At 43.3% G+C, this 23117-nt stretch overlaps 1 protein-coding gene across 9 annotated transcripts in view; it reads right to left on the reverse strand.

Annotated features, from left to right (window-relative positions):
- Positions 1–6379: 6379 nt before the first annotated feature.
- Positions 6380–23117, reverse strand: part of ERG (ETS transcription factor ERG) — a 256549-nt gene continuing 239811 nt past the window's right edge. For all 9 annotated transcript variants that reach the window (XM_005606152.4, XM_003364202.5, XM_023630154.2 and 6 more), the window contains 4 exons: positions 17205–17273; positions 16490–16546; positions 15758–15805; positions 6380–8339 (listed from right to left, as the gene is read on the reverse strand). In XM_005606152.4, the coding sequence (XP_005606209.1) occupies positions 7819–8339; positions 15758–15805; positions 16490–16546; positions 17205–17273 (695 nt within the window). In that variant the 3' untranslated portion in view covers positions 6380–7818. The remainder of the gene's footprint in view (positions 8340–15757; positions 15806–16489; positions 16547–17204; positions 17274–23117) is intronic.

A 23117-nucleotide genomic window follows, 5' to 3' on the forward strand; every position in this document is an offset into this window, starting at 1 on the left:
TTCTGTAGCCTGGATTCATCTGGTTTGATTTTGCATAATTTCTTTACTTGGTGTGTGTGACACTCTACAAGAAAGACCGGGTCCTTCCCTGTCTGTGGGTGTGTTGTGAGGTCTCCAGAAGTCATCATAGTTCAGTATCTGGCTGACAAGCTCCCCTCTCCTCCCCGCCACACACACACCTGGACACTACACACTAACTTATAATTCAGCCTCCTCCTGTCTTCTCCTCCTCCTAGTTTCTTCCTGTGTTCTTGGCTTCCCATCGTCATATAATCATCTGCCCATCCCTTGAGTCTTACTCTTAATTCAACTTTCTCTGAGAGGCAGAACAGCACAGTGGCTAGACATAGAGGCTTTGGAGTCAGACAAATCCTGAAATCAAGTCCTGTCCTTGCCGCTGAACTTGAATAAAACAATCTTGGCAAGTGCGCATTCTTCACTGAGTGAACGACATAAAACTCTGTTAGTGTTTTTGTCTTAATCGAAATAGGGCAGCCTAACTGTGAGCACGGACCAGACAGTGCTGGTTTAAAACCCAGTGACCATTGCTTAATCTCACTTTGAAATGCTCTGTGCTACATAAACATGAAAGGAGAGAGGCACAGACAGGCACAGAGTCTCAAATTAGAAAAGATGATGAGAGCAGAGATTTATTTTAAAAAGAACTGTCCAATTGACCAGTTCAAGACTAGGCCTATTGTTAGGAGGGAACGACTATTCCCTACCAAGCATGTTTCCATGGGGAGGGACTCTGCGCAGGGACGCTTGCTCTCTCCCCACCCCTTCCACTCTCTCACTCAGGAAGAGGCGGGACCTACTGTGACTGACACTGGTTCTGGTCCCTGTTTCCTTGGAGGTGGCCCTCTCTGAAGAAGACTGGCAGCTTCCTGCCCTGCCCTGTGCCACCAGCTTCTTGGGATATCGTGGCCTTCTAATCCAGAGACTTTACCAAATGGCTTCATAACTTCTAACCCAAATTCCTTCTTACACAGTTATCCTCAGCCCCGCCCCTTGCTGAGCATCTTAAATGGAAAGCCAGCCTCTGCTCCCAGCCTCCTGGGCCTGCTTGGAGGAGGAGATGGTTAGTCTGGAGCTGGGTTGAGGCTCCCTGGGGCAGCCTGACACTCTTTACCTGCACATGGCTAATGCTGAGCAGGCTGTGATCAATAACTGCCATGCCATGGGCCTTTCTGGAAGAGTGCCACAGGAGAATGAGAAAATGTGGAGGGCAGTTCAGTGGTCCCACTAGTGAGCTGCTTCCTGCCATTCACCTGGGCCCTGTGGTGCCCAACAGATGTGATGCATTTTAACCTCCAAGCAGAGTGGGCTCAAGTCACCCTGGAGACACAGAGCCACATCACAAACAAATCTAGGGGATTCTAGTGCCTCTGTAATGTCTAACCCCCAAATGTGCTCATGCTCTCAGTACTTAGTGGTACTGATCAAGGGAGCCTTATAAGCCATCATGCATTTCAGACCCTCTTCCCTGATCTTCTATGTATGTTTGTCTATGACAATCACTTTGCAGAACTGAACTGCAAAGACCTAAACAACCAAGTAGTTCCCTAAGCAATTGCTGCTAAACATCTAACGAATCATCACCTGGTCCACACCTCAGCACACCACACCCAGGAACTCCTGGGTGAAGGTTGGCTATTCCATACCGAACTTCTCTGTTAAAAAGTTCTTCCTTGAGTTTGGCCAATGGGCATGCCTGCTGAGTCCACCTTTGGTCCAGATGTTACTTTTCTGGATGTTCCATCATGCACACAGCTGAAGACATTTACTGACAGCTTAATATTGCCATGCACCATGCTGGGTCCTGGATTGATCGACTATAATTATAATCTTACTTCCAGTAGAGACACTGGACAGCGCCTTCAGCTATTCCTCCGTGGCATAGTCTTGGGTTCTCACGTTCCCCTCGTCTCTCTCTGCTGGGTTTGCTCTAACTGGCCTACGTCCTTCTGCAAGTGTATGTCCATAAGTGCTGTTGGAATCAGTATGAAACAGAATTAATCATCTATTTTAGAAAATGCAACCCAAGTTTGGACTATCAGGGTGCCCTCGCGTGTCCTGTCAACATGAGGCAAAACAGCTTAAGTGTAGAGGGTTGGGAGTCAGATAGCACTGGGGAAAGCATTAGCTCACCTTCTTACCTTGAGTGTGCTAGGTAAGTTGTTGAATCTGAGTGTCAGGATTTTTTTTTAATTAGTATCATGAGGGTGATTGAGGAATGAAGAGACAATGCATTTGAAGTGCTTAGTGCCGTGTCTGCCCCTTAGCTCATTAAATGCTGGCTGTTCTACATATCATTGCTGTCATCTCCAAAACCCTGAAGAGCTTTCACATGTACTTCTGCTCAGTCCAGCTCCAGGGGTTTTTGGACACAGCGCAGGTCTTAACATCATTAAGTTCCAGTAAGTTTGTTAAACTTGGCCCATCCCTTCAGCCTGCTCTTTGGCATCCCGAGTTTGTCATGTAACCCACTGCCCTCTCAGCCCATAGCATCTGGAGTTGTCTTCTATGTCCTCATCCTAGTAAGGTATGAATAAGTAAGGTCAAGGGCAGAAGCCTGGGGTCTGTCCCTGGGACCTCCCTCCTAGATGGGTGATGATCTTTTAATTAGTACTCTTTGGCCATGCTCATTCAGCCACTCTGGAGACCCAGAGCCATGTGTCATGGCCTTGTAAAATCTCAAAACTGTTTTATGAAGTCATCTTAGAAGGAAATTCTGGCTACCATTTTTGGATTATTTTCTTTAGAGAACATGCTATGTGTCTATGAAACATGAAAAATTTCTATTTATTTTTTCATAATGATCCTACATTTAACACGTTTCCTGCATAAGTCTGTCGTTTGACATGCTGTAGCACAAATCATAATCGAGTAAAATTATGGCTTTTCTCAACAGAATAATATTTTGTGAAACCACTTGATGGGAAAATCAATGAAGCTATTTTGCTTTATAAAATTAGTTCAAAATAAGAATTACGTTAGAAGAGTCTGCATAGTTCGTTTTTATAGAAATAACTGGCTGCTTTTTAAATAAAATAAAAAGAATATGTAAATACTATTGAAAAGTTAGCATTAGCCCTTACATTTTCAACATAAAGCTTTTCAGGTTGGTCAGATCAAGACCATCAGACTTGCTCAAAGAGGCCCATGTTGCCAGTGGGAGAGGGAGCCATGGAGCATAGGGCTTCAGGTATACAGGGCTTCTGAGTCATGGCTGTCATTTTGGGCAGTGTGGGTTTTAAGCAGGTTTGATTCACAGAGGATCCTAGAAAATGCTAGAAGACAGGTAGTATATCCATGGTGTGTGCAGAATTCTAACATGGCCTCCAAGATTCCCATCCCCTGGTGTACATGCCCTACATAATCCTCTCTACTGGAGTGTGAACAGGACCTGTGAATACAATGGGTTTTACTCCCGTTATTAGGTTATATTCTATGGCTAAAGAAATTTTTCAGATGTAATTAAGACCTGTAATCAGTTGTCTTTGGGTTCACAAAAAAAATGAGATTATCCTGAGTGGGCCTCACCTAATTAAGTGAGCCCTTAAAAGAAGTCAGAGAGATTTTAAGTGAGAGAGATTCTCCTGCTGGCCTTGAAGGAGCAGCTGCCTTGCTGTGGAGAGGGCCCTGTGGCAAGGACCCTAAGTGGCCTCCAACAGTTGAGAGTGGTCCCTGGCTAACAGCCAGTAAGGAAATGGGACTTCAGTCCTACAATTTCAAGGAACTGAATTCTGCCAACAACCAACGAGCTTGGAAAAAGACTCCAGTCACAGATGAGATCACAGTTCTGGCTGACTCCTTGATTTCAGCCTGATGACACCATGAGCAGTGGACCCACTTACATTGTGCCTGGACTCCTAATCCACGGAAACTGTGAGATAATAAATGTGTGTTGTCTCAAGCTGCTGAATTTGTGGTCATTTCTTGCTCAGCAGTAGACAACTAATACACATAGGGAGGAGGTAACTGCAAAGGGAGAGCTGCTCAGAGGAAGCATAACTCAGGATGATACTTCCAGAGTAAACTAGTTACCCTAATGGTCGATTTTCATGTGGCCACAGAAAAAAATTCATAGGATTGAGATTTCCCACTGAACATTCCACACGTAGACTCAGATTATCTTTTCTTCCTTTGCAGTGGTTCTCAAACTTGCATCAGAACTGCCTGTAAGCCTTCTTAGAATCGATGGCTGGGTCCCAGGGTGTGAGAATCAGCATGTTCAACAAGTTCCCAGGTGGGGCTGATGCTGCTGGCCCTGGGACCCCACTTTGAGAACCACCGCTCTATGATAAATAAAGAAGTTCCAGTTATTTTTAATATTTGACTTCTATATCCAACCTTTTTCCCTTTTGACACGAAAACATTTTAACAAGACTTTTTAAACCAAGATTGAGATAAAGAGAAGTAACAGAACTTGATATACCTTTGAGAAACCCAAAGTGTTTGTTATTCTCTTATTACTCATCTCAGAACTTCTATTTGGGTGGAGTGATGAGAGAGTAATCAAATCAGGTTTTAAAAAAATTTTGTTGCTCGCCTGCCACAGGTTTAAGGTCAATTGGGGGGCCTGCAGGATATCTGTGTTTTTCCTATCTGTCATCACCTTCCCAGCTCCGGAGTGTTAGCCATCTATACTGCAGCTGCTGTCCCAGGGAAGCCCCTCCGGGCCCGTGTTCCCAGGTGGCAGGTGCGGCAGCCACACAGAGAGGTGCTTCAGAGGAGCAGAAAGTCCTCTCATTGCACCCGTCCTGACAAATCAGTCCAGCATGAACCCCTCAGAAACGCAGCCAGGGCATCAGCCTGGCAGCAAAAATGAAGTCTTGACTGAGGTTTGGGAATACACAGGGGTTCCACCAAGTACAAAGCCCAGAAGAGCATTTAAGACAAGGAGAGAGGGCACATCTCTTGGCAGCAGAAGCGCGGTTAGGTAGGGATCATGAGTGGGTATCGGAGCAAGCCAAGGGATGGGAGAAGCAGAGAGGGAATAAGGTCCTTCGTGTCATTATGAATCTGAACTTGGAGAGTGCTCTGGACTTAGATCATGACAGAAGCAGAGAGTTAACATTATTTTAAGACATAATTTGAGAATTATTTATTTGGGAGAACTCAGCATCATCATGTTATCCAAAATGATCCCAGTTGCTCATGCTTGTCATAAAGTCTGCTAATAATCTGGATGGAGGGAACTTAACTGAAAACATCTGTTAAAACTGAATATGATAATCACGTCTCGTTTTTACGATTTTGCTCATGATACAACCTTGAAAGAGTGGAATTGAGTGCTTATCCCAGTAAATTAGTATTGCTATGCAGATCATAGGTGAGCCTTGACTTTGCATGCCACAGTAAAAACGACTGCGCTTTTCCATTAGAACAGTTTGGGTCACCCTAGCTGCCAGCTTTTTTGCTTTTATTTACGTATTTTTTTTCCCGAAGGAGATGCAGGCACTTTGTGGGCATTCCCCACCCCTGCAAAATGATTGATGGTTGGACTTCTTATAATTCAAGTAATGCAGAGCGTCTGAAGCTGTGGTAATCGGATCCTACGGACTTTGAAGACAGCTGCCAAAATATCCATAGCACAGAGGTTTGGCAACTTCATTTAATCATAGCAAAAGGATTACAAAGTGCAAAACAAGCCCCAAAACAGCTACGAAATGGGCCAATTCAGAAACCGCCTCAGGCTAAGAAGTTGCTCGGGCTTGCTCCCTCTTCACTCTGCCTGTCTTCCCCCTCTCGAACTACTTTACCTTGGCCGAGGTTGGCACCATTTGTGACACACAGGAGAGAAAGGTGTCAAGGGGAACTGACTTTAGATCAGAGAAACAAACAGTGTCTGGTGGTATGTCAGGCTCAGGGCTGGTGAATCCCAAAGCATGGCACCCAGATTATCCTGGTGTGGGAAGGCTAAGGTCACAGTCTACCTGGTGAGAACCTCTGAAAGACAAGCCAAGTGGCAAATTTAGAAGCTGTCCCTTGTCTCTTTAAAGTGAGAGCTTGCAGCTATCCATGATGCTTTATTTACCAACAATAATACAATTTGCATTGAGAGCAATAGCTTGTTCATCAGTCAACAAACGTTTTATGATCGTAACAGGAATTAAGGGTCACTGGGTGCCGATCTGGAATTTCTCATTGACAACCTCAGCTGTAGAGGCCTCTTTCCATTCTGCGCATAAATATGGCGACTCCAATGTGAAACCTTTGGTCCTTCTGCTCCAGAAGGGGCTAGGAATATGAGAGAGTGGGCAAGAAGGACCTTGAGAGGCCGACATTGTTTGGGTGCCAAACATCCTATTTGCTTGGCTCTCACTTGCACAAGTTCCTGGACAACATAAAATATAACACAAAACCCACAACATTCAGCACAAGTTTCTATTAGGCAACTTTAAAAAGGTGCAAATGCAGACTCCTGTGTAAATCTGATTTGCCATGCTAGGCCAAGCTTATTTTATTACATACATTCTGCATTCTAAGAACTAATAACTTCATATTGTAAACATTAAGCATACAGAGTTAAAATTCAAGGCCACATTATATCATTGATTGTCTCTTTTGTCGTGTATCTTTGGCTGGCCGAGATCAACTCGTAGTGTATAAATGCATAAGTTATATAATTATTATATAAAAAGGAAAAAAAATGTTGACTCGAATACTTCATTCTGACAAACGCACAGCGTTCGCGACTCGAAAGGAAAACTGGAGCCCGCCTAACCCAATTGCCTAGATTTCAGATGGTGGTAGCCAAGAGGGCCATCTCTTACCTGACCCTGTGGAGAACAGAGCCCCCACAGAATGATGAGGTCCTGAACGTTTCTTTTAAATATTAGACAATTCCAGTTAAAATTTTCTTTTGACAAACAAAAAAAAGAGATGCATATTTTTGTTTCTGAATCCCATGACTTCCCCTTCCTCCCTAACGCTGTGTCCTTCCTCCTAACACTGGGTTTGGTATAACACTGACCACCTTCAACCTCAAGTCTCCATGACTCATCCTCCACAGTCCCAATACTGTCCTAAGTCCGGTCTTGACTGTTTGGGAAGCTTCTTTCCCAGTCCTTGCCTCCTCCTCCCCTGCTTCCATCTCTACCACCTCCTCCAGCCCTCCGTCCACAAGCACGCTCCCTCCGCACACATTCTCAGTCCACCGTTCAGCTCACAGTTCCTGTAATAGTATAAAGGAGTTGGAAACTTTGGGTTGTCTTCACAGTTTGAAAGAGCTGCTGGCTGTCCATCAAATGGAAGGAATCTGTTTTCACCCAAAACAGCGAGTGTCGATGAGTTCCACGTCAATGTCTGCTGATGGGCCACAGTCTCTCTTCTTTTCTGTTTTTGTTTTTGATATGTTTCTATTTTTAAATACAGGTAGTTTTCCTTAAAATGACATTATACATGGGATGTTAGGTCAAGACTGTGTTATCTCTATGGGTTTAGTTTAATCCCAGTTGGCATTAGCAGGATCCCAAACTCTACTCTAAAGTTTATACGCTTCTTAAGAACACTTTCTTTGGCACTTTGTCCTCATGACGTCATGCTTCTACTTACAATGTCTTTTACAAGGTTGGTCCACAGATTGTATGTCCATATACATTACATTTTCAGCGTCCTCTTTATTTTTGTAGCACTATTTTAGTAATTCCCTCCCACTAAGAGTCTTTGGATCTCTTCCCTGGCTTCCTTCCCCAGCCCCCGTCAAGCGTTTTCATTCCTCTTGAGGCACTTTTGAGTCGTGTTCTCCAACAGAGTTTGTGGCAAGCTATTGGTGATCATGTGTTGTTGGCAAAGGCCTCTCCCAGGTCTTTAGTAGTAAGTGCCCAGATGAGAAGGCATATGGCTGGCTGGAAGCCTAGTGTTGGGGTAGATCCCTCCAGTTGGCGAATTCCAGTATGGATTCGGGGCAGCAAAAAAACTGGACGACGTCACGGGTAGGGCCGGAGGGTGGGGGGCCACAAAGTTCATCTTCTGTGGGTGGGCGTGATAAGAGCCCATGTAGGGGAGGTCCGAGGGGTACTTGTAGAGAGATGATTCTGGAGGGTGGGGCTGGAGGGCCTGGGCGATTCCATGGAAGTCGAACTTGTAGGCGTAGCGCTTCCCGTGGACTTTGGTCATGATATTTTTGTCATAGTAGTAACGGAGGGCACGGCTGAGTTTATCGTAGTTCATATTGGGTTTGCTTTTCCGTTCTCCCCAGCGCCGGGCGACCTCATCCGGATCCGTCATCTTGAATTCCCCATTGGTGCCTTCCCAGGTGATACAGTTGGAGTTGGAGCTGTCTGACAGGAGCTCCAGGAGAAACTGCCAGAGCTGGATCTGTCCACTCCCTAATGAGGTGGGAAAAGGAAGGAAAACACCTGTGAGCACAGGTTCTGAGGGAAAGGCGCTTTCTTCAGTGATAGAAGTGGGTGCTGTTGGTGTTCCACCCGGATCTCCTTTACAGGCTTGTGCACCCATCCCTCAGCTGCTGGGGGGGGGTTGGCTGCTCCTGTCCCACAGCTCCCCCCTCTTCTCCAGAGAACTGCCCTTGGCCCAGCAGGAGCTGCCTCACTCACCCCTAGGGAACTCACAGCCTGACGGGCTGACACAGAGTACCAGAAGTTGGCCCCCTCGCCTCAAGGAGGACCAACTCTGTGATGCTGTTCGTGCTCCAGAGCTCCCCATGGGATCCAACTGAAGCGAGGTTCCAGCTAAGGCCACAAGCTTCCTAAGCTTTTCCCCTGCCCTACCCTGCTTTGCCACACCCTCTGCCCCGAGAACATACACTTAATTAATCACTTGCACAAGAATACTTAGCCCAAGCTCTATGTCTAGGGAACCTGCACTAAGATGATGATCCTTGGTGACTATCAGGCGGATCTACAGATCCGAGTCCTACATGGAATGCAGAGAATTCTTATGGGGCAGAGTTCAGGCTGGTTCCATCCATTTCTGACTTCCTTAGAAGAACAGCCCAGTCAACTTTGTGTTTTGGGGGTGGAAGGGCTTATTTTTCCTATTTTTTTGAGGCAGAAAGTGCCGCCACATTGATGGCAATAATGACTTAACACCATTTATATTGGCTAGGTCAAGCAAAATAATAAAAGTCAGATTTAGGAAATGAACTTCTAAAAGTTTATGGAAAAAAATAGAGAATGGAAGTAAACACCGTTATTTCTAACATAACATTTTGCTGGCACACAGAAAGCAATTCTGTCAAAACTTTTCCTAGAACAGAATTAACCCACTCAAAATGAGGAAGTTTAGAAAAGAGTTGGCTCTTTTTCAAACCAGATCACCCATTTCCAGTATTTAGGCAAATGCATCGTAACGGAAATCCATGTGTTGCCCCTGCATTGCAATGCCCATTGTGTTAAGAAGAGTTTCCAAAAGAAAAACCGTAACAATGAGTGATTGTATGCCCTCTTGGGGAGCTGAAATGAGACTCCAACTCATTTAATCATCAGGATTTTCTTGATCTCATCGGAGGCATGTAGATGCGGCTTTTATGTTTTATTAACTTCAGAGAAAAATCTATGCACATCATTCCAGCCACTCTTTTCCAATACTTTAAGATCATTTATGGCTCCCTGAAGGAGAGAAGCATGTGAATATCAACAGTAATATTGAGTACCAGGAGAAGCTAAGACGTGTTGAACAGATTTTAGAAGTTTTGAAAATGGATGAGAGGCAGGGCTTTCCTCCCAAACTCTAGCTACTGCACCGCCTTGGGCTTGTTACCAAAAAGATTACCTTTTATTATGCTATCAGTAAATATCAATAGATGTGATAAAAATGAGTGAAGAACTTTGGCTACTATTCAGGAATTGATGTCATGTAAAAATCAATTATAAATTTGTTTTTCTCTAAATCCTTCCCACTAGCTCCCTATACAAATTGTCCAACTCATAAACCCTTGTTTCCACATTGGCTACATGGAAATGGACATGTTTGTGAATTCATCCATACGATAGATCATGAGAAAGGTCAGCCTTTTCTGAATATGTTCTGGAAAATGATCATTTTCAGTCTAGCAAACACATTTGAAATGTATTAACAGCTTGTAGTTCATTGCAATGGAAGTCTTTGCTTTTTCAGGACCACATATTCAAACTGTTCTTAATCAAGTTTTGTTGCCCCCAACATTTCATTAATATGCATTTTAAAAAATACAAAGAATGGTATGAGAAAACCATATGGTTTTAGTATATATATTGTAACCAAAGGATTACAACTTGAAAAAATTCCATATATGACCTGGGAATTTAAACATGGATTTTTGATTTAACAGTCTAACATATGCTTCAGTATAAACATATAGAGTTGTTTGAAAATAAATATTCACTGTTAACCTCTTCCCACAGAGAGAGCAATTCCACAGATTTTCTACAAATACATAGACCTTCCTAAACAGCCAAAATAATATTCAGTATCAATTCAAACCTGGGCATTGCTTCCTAGCAATTTGTCCCTTGCCTACTTCCTTTATTTGTTTTTTATTTATTTATTTTTTTTTGGAGGAAGACTAGCCCTGAGCTAACAACTGCCAATCCTCTTTTTGCTGAGGAAGACTGGCCCTGAGCTAACATCCGTGCCCATCTTCCTCCACTTTATATGTGAGATGCCTACCACAGCATGGCTTGCCAAGTGGTGCCATGTCCACACCCGGGATCCGAACTGGCGAACCCTGGGCCACCGAGAAGCGGAATGTGGGAACTTCACCACTGCGCCACCGGGCCGGTCCTTTGCCTACTTCCTTTATAAATGTGTATAAAAGAGAATCAGAGGACAAAAGTGGTTTCATATCTCTACTACTTCTAAAGAACTAGAAGGTCAAGGACCTAAATTTACTGCTGGAAACTCAAAGCTCAAAGGATGGATGAGCAATTTCTCACCAGACTATTTTACCCATTAGTCTTTAAGACACAGGACTCAAACCTCTAGCACTTCAAGGGTCTATGGAAATAAAAGATCTGTAAACAAAATTCATAGCTTCCAACTCTGAGAACAAAACCGTAAGTGCAAAATCAATTAATATCTAAGTAAGTGTTATAAAATGTAGCATTATGTCAAGCTCATTACTTGTTAAACTTAATATTCATAACAAAATCCATTGCTTTCGCAGTATAGAACAGATTTTTCTCCTTGTGGAAGAATTCTCAAGGACACACAATGGTTGCTGTGAAATCACAGGCAATGGTAAATTAAATGAGTTACTCGTGGCCACAGAATTTCAAAAGCAATTTATTAAATTCCTATTTTACTGTCAAAACAGCAACACTGACTGTGCAAGAAAAGTGCGCTTTAGAATATAGACTAGGGATTCCAAAACAAGAGTACTTAAGGTCCAGGAAGCCTAGGAATGGCTTGGGCTGTTCGCTGGCCAAACCAACAATAAAAGCAGAAGCTCTAACAACACCAGATCTTCCATCCTAACAGCATTGTCACCTCCACCTCGTGAATCACCTTTCTTTGGTAAAACCCTTCACACCTATTTTCTCGCTCCATCTTGACAACCTCCTTGTAACATCAAGAAGGAGTAGCTACTTCTGTCCTAGTTTTGTCTAGGATAATGAACTACAGAGTCAGGATTGGGGGGAAAAAATAAAGATGGAGGTAGCCCACCTGCAGGAGAGCCCAGTGGGTTGAAGGGGAGAAGGGTGGGGCTTAGAAGGGGAAAGCCAATCCTTCAAGTTTTAGGAGAAAAGTGGTCTCCTAATGCAATTGTAAGAAAAGAGGAGAAACACGGTAGCAAAGAGGTATGGACTGAGCAAAAAAGGGCAAAACATCTAAACGGTTTATAAACCACAGAGAAAAGCAGAGCTGGGAGTGACTCAGCAGCTGTGGGTCTAGTAGGAGGATTGTCCCCGAGCAGGGCACTGTGGCTGCCAGGTGACAGAGGGACAGAGCAGTAAATAAAGCAGAGAGGGCCCAGGCAAGAACCACAGCAGCCGTTGTTTGGGGCCACTTTCTCCAGGAGTTTGGGTGCTGCAGAAAAACCCGGGTGCACAGCCTGGCCTCGCCACCACGCTGAGATCAAGGCAGCAGGCGGGTCCCAGGGGAAAGCTTTGCCCTGGGCTCAGTGTGGCTCAGACAGGACTTGTTGGAAGGGCAGGGGAGGCCGGTGGCTGGAAGTACCACCTTGGAGTTGGCAGTGCCTCAGCTGAATCCTGGCTCTGTCACTTATGGGACCTTGGGCAGCTCACTCAGTTCTCTGTGCCTCAGTGTCCTCAGGTGCCAAATGTGGATAATGGTTATAGTGCTATCTTGCAGGGTTACTATGAGGATGAACTCAGTACATGAACGCTCTTATCATGATTTGTTTGGGCTGAAAACTAGAGTGTAAAGAAGGGTACACCCCTCTCCTAGAGCCAGGAGATGCCAAAAGAAAGACACCTACTCCTGTGGAACTCCATGTTGGCCTTGCAGAAGCTGGGAACGGTGGGGTTCTCAGGGCGGGCTGAGATCCACTCAAAGCTTACTATGAGGCAGGCACCATCCTGAACACTTCACATGTGTTTATTTAACCCCCCCCCCCACCAAGAATCCTGTGATAGCCCATTATAGAGATGGGGAAATTCAAGCTCAAAGAGGTACAATGACTTCTTTTGCCCAAGGTCAGCAAAGGTTGGCACCCAGACTCCAGGCTTTGATGCTGAAGTACTGCATGAACCATTGCTTTCAGGCCTGGTTTCAGCACACACCTCCAGTGTCTCCTCAAGTCCTTCCCAGTTGGTCCCCTCCCTGGGCCTGGAGTTTGGTAAGTCTCCAGTGGAAGACTGGACACTCCCACCTCCTAATAAATGGCAAAACATCCCTAAAACTGGTCTCTGGTTTTGCATGATGTGGGATACCTTTTCACACCCCCCATTAGAAACTAGCCAGTTAGCATCAAGGGAGCCACTGAACATGACCCAGGAAAGCTCTTTCATGGAAAGGCAACTTCAGCTCATCAGAGGAGCCCCACTAAATGCTCAGCCATTCTGACAGGATGTAAAGAAGCGACGTTGCTTGTATCTGATCCATGACATATAATAATGCAAGGACACGCTTTTCTCTGCAGGAGAAATACGGTCCAAAGTGTACGCCAAATGGATATTTGGGATGGAGATGTTGAGATGCTGTTGTCATCTTGTGCATTCATACTGTATGATGTCATCTTTCCATTTAAAATGATTAGCGTTTGCATTGTCTAAAGAGCAAAGGCAGCAATCCTAAGTGATGAAGGATTTATCTTTCAGAGAATGGGAAAATGGAGTGACAGGAAGAAGCATCCTCATTAATAGAAAGATAAAAGACATTCTGGTTTCAGGGGGAAAGGCCACATGAATACAACAGACACACAGCCTAAGGGGAGATGGAGAGAAGGCCTAATTCATTATAAACTAAGTAAAATCAAATTTTATCTTCAAATGAAAAGCTGGATGCTGCCACTTTCCCCAGGCCCAGTGAGAATGGTCTTTGTGGTATAATGTGGAGTCTTTTGCTCATGATGCCAGTGCTGCTGACTCATTACGTACCAAGACATTTTCCCAGGCCTGGGATGGGTTTGCAATCTCCTCCTTACTCTGCCCCCAAGGCCTCTACCCACAGTGGGCATCCCCAGGCTGCTGGGCACAGTGTGCCACTGTGAGAGTTGGTGATCTGCTTAGGGGCCAGTGACTGTCTTTGGTCCCACTGTGAACCAAGCAACACCTTTGAGCTGTGACAACATGGGCATAAACATCGATTTCATTTAGCCAACTTGTGTGAGTGAGAAGGCCAGTTTGGTCTTGTCTAATGCAGCTTGACAGTTTCCTCTTCTTCATCTCTGACCTCAGACACATGCACCTAGACAACTGTTAAGATAGAAATGGAAATCCTTCCTTTCTATTCTCTTGGTCCCCATTCTTCAAGATCTCCCTTGTCTCTCATGCTTACTCAGGGGCATTGCGGGGCACAAAAATAAAAGCAGACTTTGGGGACAGAAAATCAGGGTTCAAATCTGGTTCAAATCTGGCCTTCCTTCTTTTTGGCTATGTGACCCAGGAAAAGTTACCTAATTTCTCTGGACCTCTGATTCCTCTTCTGTAGGATGAAGATAATGAGTTCCCGGGGCTGTTGGGAGATGGGACCACAGACATGAACCCTTGCCCAGGTATTATATGGGGTGGGAGCTATTTGATCGCTCTTTCACATTATTGTATTAATGTTCCCAGAGGGCTTCAGCTTCCACCCTTTTCCTCTTTCTAGTCTATTCTGAACATTGCTGACAGATCAGTCTTCCTGAAACATGACTGATAATAATCATCTCAAAACATAGTAATCGTTTTTATTTGAATGGTTACGGAGACAGTTACAAATGGAAAGCTGAGCACGGGTATGAGGAAGGACCAGACACTCAGGAGACTTGGCCACCAGGTGGATGTTCACATAAGAGAAAAGAGCCTGTGGCTCTATGGTTTGGACGGTGTTGTCATTGCCTGTGTCCATTTCTTCACCTCAATGTAAGCCCCCCTGAGGGTCAAGGATGGTATCTCATTATTCCTTGTATTCTTTTATTCACCAAATAACTATTGAGCACCTGGTCCAGGGTCCCGGGGAAGAGTAGTAAACAAAACAGTCCCTTCTAACTGCTCAGATGCTTAAAAGATATTTGCCGAATTAGTTAACATTAACTAAAATTTAATGTCAAAGATGCAGACACTCAATAACGATGATATTTCACATTCTCAAAGTAGAAATTCCCTTGTGGGGAATGTATGCTGAGTGAATCTGAATTTTTCCGTTTCCAACCCTATTTGGGCCTCAATGTTTAGGAAATATACATTCCAGCTTGTACTCGCAATATGCCTGTGACATCTTGGCATTTGAATTTGCTGTTGAGAATATGCAGCATGTGCTGTGAATTTCTGAAGCTGATGCCAGCACAGCTGGTTCTGATCTGAATACAAACAAATAAAACAATTTGGTTGGCACTGAACTGTGATGACAGGTGACATTCCTTGGCAAGGCACAGGTTACCAATGGGCCAATTAAGACTCTGTACTTTCTTCTAGCATCTAAGTTCAGAAACAGATCATTCAGTGAAGATGATCCTAAATTTGCAGTCTTGTGGTTATAATTAAGGTTCTCCTTTTAAAAATATTATTTTATCTGCTTGGGAGCCGGGTTGGATTGTGTCCCCCAAAATTCATCTGTTGTAGTCCTAACCCCCAGTTCCTCAGAATGTGACTTGATTTGAAAATAGGGTCCTTACGGAGGTAATCAAGTGAAAGTTGAGGTTATGATGATGGGCTCTAGGCCAATATGACTGGTGTCTATAAAAAGGGAAATTCAGACACAGAGACACGTAAAGGGAAGACGAGATGAAGACAGACAGGCAGAAGATGGCCATGAACAAGTCAAGGAGAGAGTGCTGGAACAGTTCCTTCCTTCACAGCCCTCAGAAGGAACCAACCCTGCCAACACCTGACAACCTTGATCTTGGACTTCTGTCCTCCAGAACCGTGAGATAATAAATGTCTGTTGTCCAAGCCCCCAGTCTGTGGTACTTTGTTACGGCAAACTGACACAGCGTGGATTACACAGTAATGCTCTTTGCTAAAGGTATCATCTTAATTTAGAACCTGATTCATTTTTTTCCACCTAGCGAAATAATCCAGTGAGACCTAAAACTAAAATTTCTTCAGTTGAAGGGATCTCTCACCAATACAAGTTCATCTTTCCAAACAGCCACTGCCAAAAAGATAACTTTGTAAGAGCAAAATCATCAGCGATATCTCACCTGGATTTGCAAGGCGGCTACTGGTTGGTCCAAGAATCTGGTAAGGATCTATGGTGAAAACAGAAGAAGTCAAACCCCAATGACATGGTCATGGCTCGGTATGACGTAACTGTGGGCATAATGCTGACCCACTTGTATTTCTGGACTCCAGAGCTGAAAATGACCCCCACACCAAAGTCACCCAGCACCACTTCCTGTATTGGTTAAGATGTCACATGGGATCTGAGAGAAGTTTCTTGCTAAAGTTCTCCTAGTTGGTGGCCAAGCTCTGATTTGGCCCAGGATTCCCACTGCCCAGACCAGTCCTGTCTCCATCCCAGGATACAAGTAGAGTAAACATGTGTAAGTCCCCAGTCTGCCCAAGGGCCATGTTGGCCCTGTAGCCCAGCACTGGCAGTATCAACCTTCCACTACGTTTCCACATTGGACTTGGTACAAAGGCTGAGTTGGTGCACAGGGCCTGTAAGGTGAAATTAAAAGAATTCATGGGTCACAAAGAACCAGGCTGTGTGCAAGTAGAATGTTATTGTCCAAATTTATTAGATAGATTTTGGAAGTGTTTTAGCAAAACCTCAAGTCATCCCAATTGAGTAGACTGATAATTTGGTCCCCATTTTATATACGGAGCAGTCATTAAAGAAGACAAAGAAACATTAATTCCATGCAGAAAATGACACATTTTAGAAATATGCTGCTAAATCTGTTTCTTCTCTTATGTTCCCTGGAACATACCTAACTGAGGACGCTGGTCTTCAGTTTTGGGCACTGTGGAAGGTGATGGCTGAGCAGCTGAAAATCCAAAAGTAAAAGAGTCAGTTAGCCAGAATTTATATTTGGCCACTGGCCTTTGATGCTCTTGTATCATCATTCAATCAATTATCTTAGTTATTAACATAATAGTCTTACTTTTATAATAAGAAGCATCTTATGATAAGGAAAAATTGTCCTTTTTAATGAAACCAAATGTAAACATTGTAGAGAAGAAAAGGGCACTTCGGATTATTTAAAAAGTTTATTTGTACCCCACTTTTTCCAAAATTAAAAAAAAAAAGAATCTGTGATGGCTTGCAAAACATTAAAATGAAACACAGTCTAAAACAAATAGATAAACAGAAACCACTAGGAAAAGAAAATAAAGCAAGGGACGCTTTTAAACATGGCCAAGATGAGGAAATCACCCAGTATTTACCGTCTTCAAACATCCCATGAGACATGCATTTGTCCCTGTTGAAATACATTATGTCATTCATTTCTTTTTGTTATGGAAGGAAGTATAACCCCAACAGAGAAAGACTGCATTTAAAGATCAGTTGTGCTTTGTTGCCAATGGGACAGACACTTTATGTATTGAAAAAGCACAGATTAGCTACAGAAATTATTTACTCCATCAACAGTTATCCACTGCCTTGTGACACGCACATCAAGGCAGTGAGAGTCAACACTGTACCTTTTGACTGGGGGGTGGGGTGGCCATGACCGGTCCAGGCTGATCTCCTGGGTGGTTCATAAGGTAAATCTGTAAAGACAAATAAATTGATTAAAAGATCAATAATGTAATTTTATAATAGCTATTTTGTGTTTTTTGTTTTGTTTATTAGAATAAATATTGTGCAAGAAAATCCAGTAATCCAAAGAAATATTCAACCCGGATGCCACTAGATTCGGGTTTTATCTACAAGTAATAATTTTGTATATTTTATTGATCTAACATTTTCACCATTAATCTGAAAACTCCCATTGACAGATTCTCAAACAGCTGGCTGACTCTTCTAAGGTAATTTCCTATAATCATAGGTCAAGATCATATAAAAAAAATTCTTACAATCTAATTTGTCCTGCTTCCAACTGGGACCGACCTAAATCCATCCCTTTGTTATCTTCACGACCCATCTAAAACAGAGCCCACAGCTTGGATGAATCGACCAATTGTTGCTTGAAGTCTGCCCCTAAATCCACAAATGACCTCACGTTCCTTCCTCTCCTTCTTCCCTGGAAACAACCAGCACTGGCTTCTTATCCTCTTATTTGCCAGCTACCTCTCTCAGTCACCCCTCATTTCCCTATATAATCTCACCCATTTTTAATAAATCAGTCTTAACTGTCTAGTTATTTTTATACAAAAATGTCTACTATTTCTCCTTCTCTAAATGAATTTAGAATTTCTCTAAAAGGAATTGCATGAAATCAATTGCAAGACTGAAATAGTACTGCCCCCACAATAGGTTAACAATGACCGTAAGAGCTTAAGTATACGCCAATGATTTCTTCGTATTTATATTATCACTTGTCCCAAAACCTTCCTCGCACTTCACATATGCAAATTTAATAACTATACTTCTGCATCCCCAGTGCCAGTTCTGTCAATGATTATGAAGACTCTAAGTCATTCCAAGTTTCTTTCAAAAGGATACACAAGAAAGATTATTATGCATGCTCTTACTAATTGCATACACAAAGCTATTTCTACATTCAGTCTTATTAGAGAATCTTTTCAAAACTGTGTCTTCTTGGATTGATGGGTCTCAGTTCAATGCCATGTGTCATTCTGGGCCAACTGAAAGGCACAGCCAAATACTTCAGCAGGTATTCTGCTGCCAGACACCTGGAATGGCTATAAAACCTCACTCGGAGGGCAGGGCGATGGAATTAGGTCTAAGCCTCTCTTTAAACAGATCATTTAACCTTGTTTAAAATTGGCGATTTGGTGGGTCAATCTTCAAAAAGCTTGACTATGCTGCAAAAGATGTGTCTTTTCCTATTTTCATATCCCAAAGAGAATAGCAGTGAAATGCAACGTGAAATTCAACACAGAATTGCCTTAATTTATTTGGTCTGTTTGGCTACGAGCGTCTCGACTAGTGTGGTCTGTGAAATCCTACTCTCCAGAGCTTTGGTTGAGTTAGATAATTTTTCTTTTTAAACCCTGCTATTCCTCACCACTCCCTCTCAACTGGCATTTTTGCATTTTTGGACCATAAACCTTTCCCACCCAGCTCCTCAGAGTCTCACTTTTCTGGTGTTGGGGTTGCACATGGGAATTAAATCTGCAGCCGCTATCAATTTACAACTAAATTTCAACCGAAGTCTCTGGGAGCTCTTTGCACTCGGATTCTCATCCAGTTGCATTTTGTCTAAAACGCAGTTCGCCAGAGTTTCAATTTGAGAATTGTCTCAGAAAGAAAAATCTCCTAGCAAGGCAGTCATAACAGCATCTAGCCGAATTCAGGGGTAGACAGGCATATCCACCAGGGGCTTCTGTTTACCAAATGAAAAAGCAAGATACTACAGAAATATGTTCTAGATCCTTGTTTATCAAAGTGTGGTCCTCAGACTAGCAATACTGGCAACATCTGGGAGCTTGTTAGAAATGCAGAATTTCACTTCAGATAGACTGAACCAGAATCTACATTTTAACAAGATCCCAGGAGACTTGTTTGCACTTGAAGTTTGAGAAAGCCTGTTCTAGACAATTTCCATTGCTTTTTTCTAGGAATCTGTGTTCCTACAGATAACGATTTCAGAAATGCTATCTGAGTGTTTCAATACAAATAAATAAACATGTGGAAAGAGTTCTGGACTGAATGCTTCTACCTGAGCTATAATAATGCTAATAGAATTAATAGCAAGTGTCAGTAGGTTAGCCCAACACTACTTTAAACACGAAAGTATTGTTCGTGAAACGTGACTGGAAAAAATTAAACACCAAACTACGAATAGAAAAATATTTTGAAACTCTTTATTCATAAAATCCTTCTCAGGGTGTATAACCATATCCCATCCTCCCTCGAAAATAAGTCAGGACCTCAACAACACCAAGTCTGATTTTTAGCCAAGAATTTGAGATGTTTATATGAACAATGATTAACATGTTCATAAACATATTGCCATGGAAGATAAGCAGGCTTTTGTTTTCGTTCATGAAATTCTGGTCCAGTGCTTCCTTATCAACTACCGATCACACGCTGTGTGGGCTAAGCCCCCTCCTGCGGGATGTGACATTGGGAAATGTTGAGCTAAGCCTTGCTGAGATGGGAGACAACCAGCGATGGACTCGTCAGCGGCTCCACCACCGCAAAGCAGAGGCAGTTTTGAGTAGTTCTACTCTTCAGCTGCTTGAAAAATTACTACTCCATGTACATTTGCTATTTGTCCCTCATTGATAGTAGATCATAGGACTTCTAGTGAGAACATATTTTACATTTAATTTTTGGTGGTCATTTCAACACACTTTCCATTTCTCAACCTTAATCTTCCAGATAATTAATTCATACATTTGGCAGAAGTTCCTGAAGTTGGGGAAGGCTGCTTTTTGGCATTGGTTCTGCTATTTTTTTCTGTAACAGACTGTGTTTGCAAATTGAACATTGTAAAAGCCATTTTATAGGTGGCTTAGGGTTATCAGAGAAGCATGTTATATGCCGTGATCCAGATCAAAACCCATGCAGCTACAGGTAGGGAGTTTGACCCCTGCATCTTTGTCAAGTCACTGGGAGCTAGGATCAGTTCCTGATTCTGAATGAGACTCCTCCCGCCACCTACTCCCTTCCCTAGAAATCAGCAAATGAAGACAACATCTTCGCTGCCCTTCCTACAAGGCTAAGTTCACCAAGTCCTGTATTCTCCTTTCGTCAAGCTTACTAAAGAACAGCGTTCTAGCCCTCTTGACATCTACCTACCCACTTTATTTTTTAAAGGGCCAGAACTTGGATCATGGAAGAGCGCATTCTCATTCTGCAGGATCCATACCATATTTACAAAGCAACTCTGGAGGTCCTCTGGCTGGGCTGGATGAGATCTGCCTGCTGTCAATGGACTTAGATACTAATGGCAAAGACAGAAAGACCAAGAGCTATTGCCCAGAACCAATCTATAAAGGCCTGTTTAATGGAAGAAATGTTTAGAGTCAATCCTAACATGAGTAAGTTGCTCCCTCTTGTCTTCCTCCAGATCTTCCTAGTCTTCTAAAATCCCATATCAAAACACACAGATCTGGGGGCATTTTGCATTCCCTTCTTGCCTAGGTTTGTAGATCTCTGTGGTTATATTACAGCTAGGAAAAAGCAAAGAATGCATTTTTAGCCATTTGTTATGATACAGGATTTACATAACACCTAACAGAGGAGAAAGTACATTAGCTGCAGTGCCTTGCTACGACTCGTGATACTAAATGGCACTAAATTTTGAACTCCGGTGGAGGACTAATTTAAGATTCCAAGAAAGCCTTGAAGAGAACCAGCTGAAAAGCAGAAGTCAAGCCTGCATTTGCAGATTCAACTCTTCAGTCTCTTTTGATAACATCCTAGATGGGTATCATGATACATGGGTTGCCATGGTGATGGAGGAGGAGAAGATGAGGTTATAGAACATCCTTCTTGGCACACACCACAGCTTTCACATAAACTGCTCCTAAGATGCCAGGTGAGGCAGCACATCACAAGCTCAAAAACCTGCTTGCAAATTTCTCTAAGTCAGACCTGTCTCTGTTTATACCACTTGAGAACTCAAGGGGCCATGACTCCAAAATGCACATGTTCGGCAAAGGGCGGAGGGTCCTTACAGGAGAGATGGGGAAAAGGTTTCTGATACTAACTGACCCAACCCAAGAAACACATGAAACACCATAAAATAATGATCATAAAAAACAGAATGTAAAATGATATGCCTATGAGCTAACACTTTATGAGAAGAGAGATAAGATTGGTGTCAGTGCTAATCCAAAAAAGGGATCATCAAAGAGGATGCATTTTCAATCAGAAAAGTTTGGAGAAAGTAAATAGGAACAAGCATAGGAAGAGAAGAGGTGAAGCACGAACAGAGGAGTAAAACATCCGTTTTGTGTTCATCTGTAAGGTCACTAAACAGTTTTGGCCAATTATGGGGTAAAATTGAAATGACACAGTGACTTGACAGGGTAAGCAGTAATTGACTCTGGAATAAACGATCCAGAAGTTTGAGAAGTTCAGCCACAAAAAGACGAAAAGGTAGACTGAGGACAGCAGCCCAGGGATGGGTTACTCGAGGCAGGAAGGAAAGGAGGGAGGTGGCACGGGAAGTGTGGCGAGGGAGCACTGGGAAGCAGGACTCACAGGATGACACATGTGGGTGGAAGGAGTCCTCTGTTTCCATGGATGTGGGATTAGAGAAGTGGGGTGGACATGAAGGTCATGACACAGCAAACCAAGAGTACAGGGGACAGGAACTCAGGTCTCTATCCCGGAGGACCCAAGGACCTCTCCCAAGGACAGGGTCAATGATCACCTCCTCTGAAAGCAGTTAGATACCCACTGACCACAGGGGCAGGCTGAGTGAGATTCCCAGTGACTACCCCTCCTCCAGTGACTCATGCAGCTCGGTAGTCAGCTAGGTAACACCCATGCCCCCGAGCCCTCCCAAAGTTCTTCACTTGCACCATTACAGGCTTTCACACTCACAAGGCCACTCCTTCAAGGCTGGTCAATGATCCACCCAAGGTGTATAAATGATTCTCTTCTTCAAGGTCAACTTCCTGAATCTGGCTTACAGCAAATAGTTCTCTGGCTTGTTTAGTCTGATTGAAATTCTTTACAGCTCAAATACCAACATTTATATCTCCTTTCATAATGACAGTAGCAGTCATGAAAACAGGTATTTTTGATACAAATTGAGTCTCAGAAATGTACTTTCCCAGTAACGGAGATAGGGAAGCGTGATCTCTTCCAGGTCACACTTAAATGACGGACCCAAGGAGGAGCAGGATCAGAACTATGCGAGGTGCACTTGAGCGTGCCCCCCTTGTCTTTCCCTCGGCTGAAGCACAGAGGGGTGTCCCAGCCACCACCCTTCCAGGCACTCTCCTCTCCATACACCTGGATAAACCACATATTCCAAATTCACTGTTTCCTACAATACGAAAAAAAGTAGTTCCAGGATCCAAAGTTCTATCTATGTAGCAACAAGCAGTCAGCTGGCTGGTCTGACCATTGGACTGTACCAACCATTTTGGCCACACGTTGGGATCTTTTGACATCACTTCAACACGAGCTCACAATCCCTGGCTTTTCGAACTCAGTCAGAGGCACCCACCAGATAGCTTAAAACAAACAAACATGCAAACCCTAGCCAAATATTTTACGGATAGCTTTTATTTTTTTAAGTATGGATGAAAACGTTCTTAAAATGCTCACAAAACTATTGTGATTTTCCTACACTTCCCTCTGTTTCCCCAAAGATGCATTTACTAATGGTAAACTAAGAAATCTCTAGAGCTGGAGTAAAGCGTGCATTTCTATTTTCCATTTTCAAGACACATGGTGGGTTTCCTTAGGGCCAGGCTAGTTACTCTAGACCCTGGGTCTTGCCCACGATTACATGACCTGTGCGG

The sequence above is a fragment of the Equus caballus genome, chromosome 26 (assembly GCF_041296265.1).
Source record: "Equus caballus isolate H_3958 breed thoroughbred chromosome 26, TB-T2T, whole genome shotgun sequence".
In the NCBI taxonomy this organism is placed as follows: domain Eukaryota; kingdom Metazoa; phylum Chordata; class Mammalia; order Perissodactyla; family Equidae; genus Equus; species Equus caballus.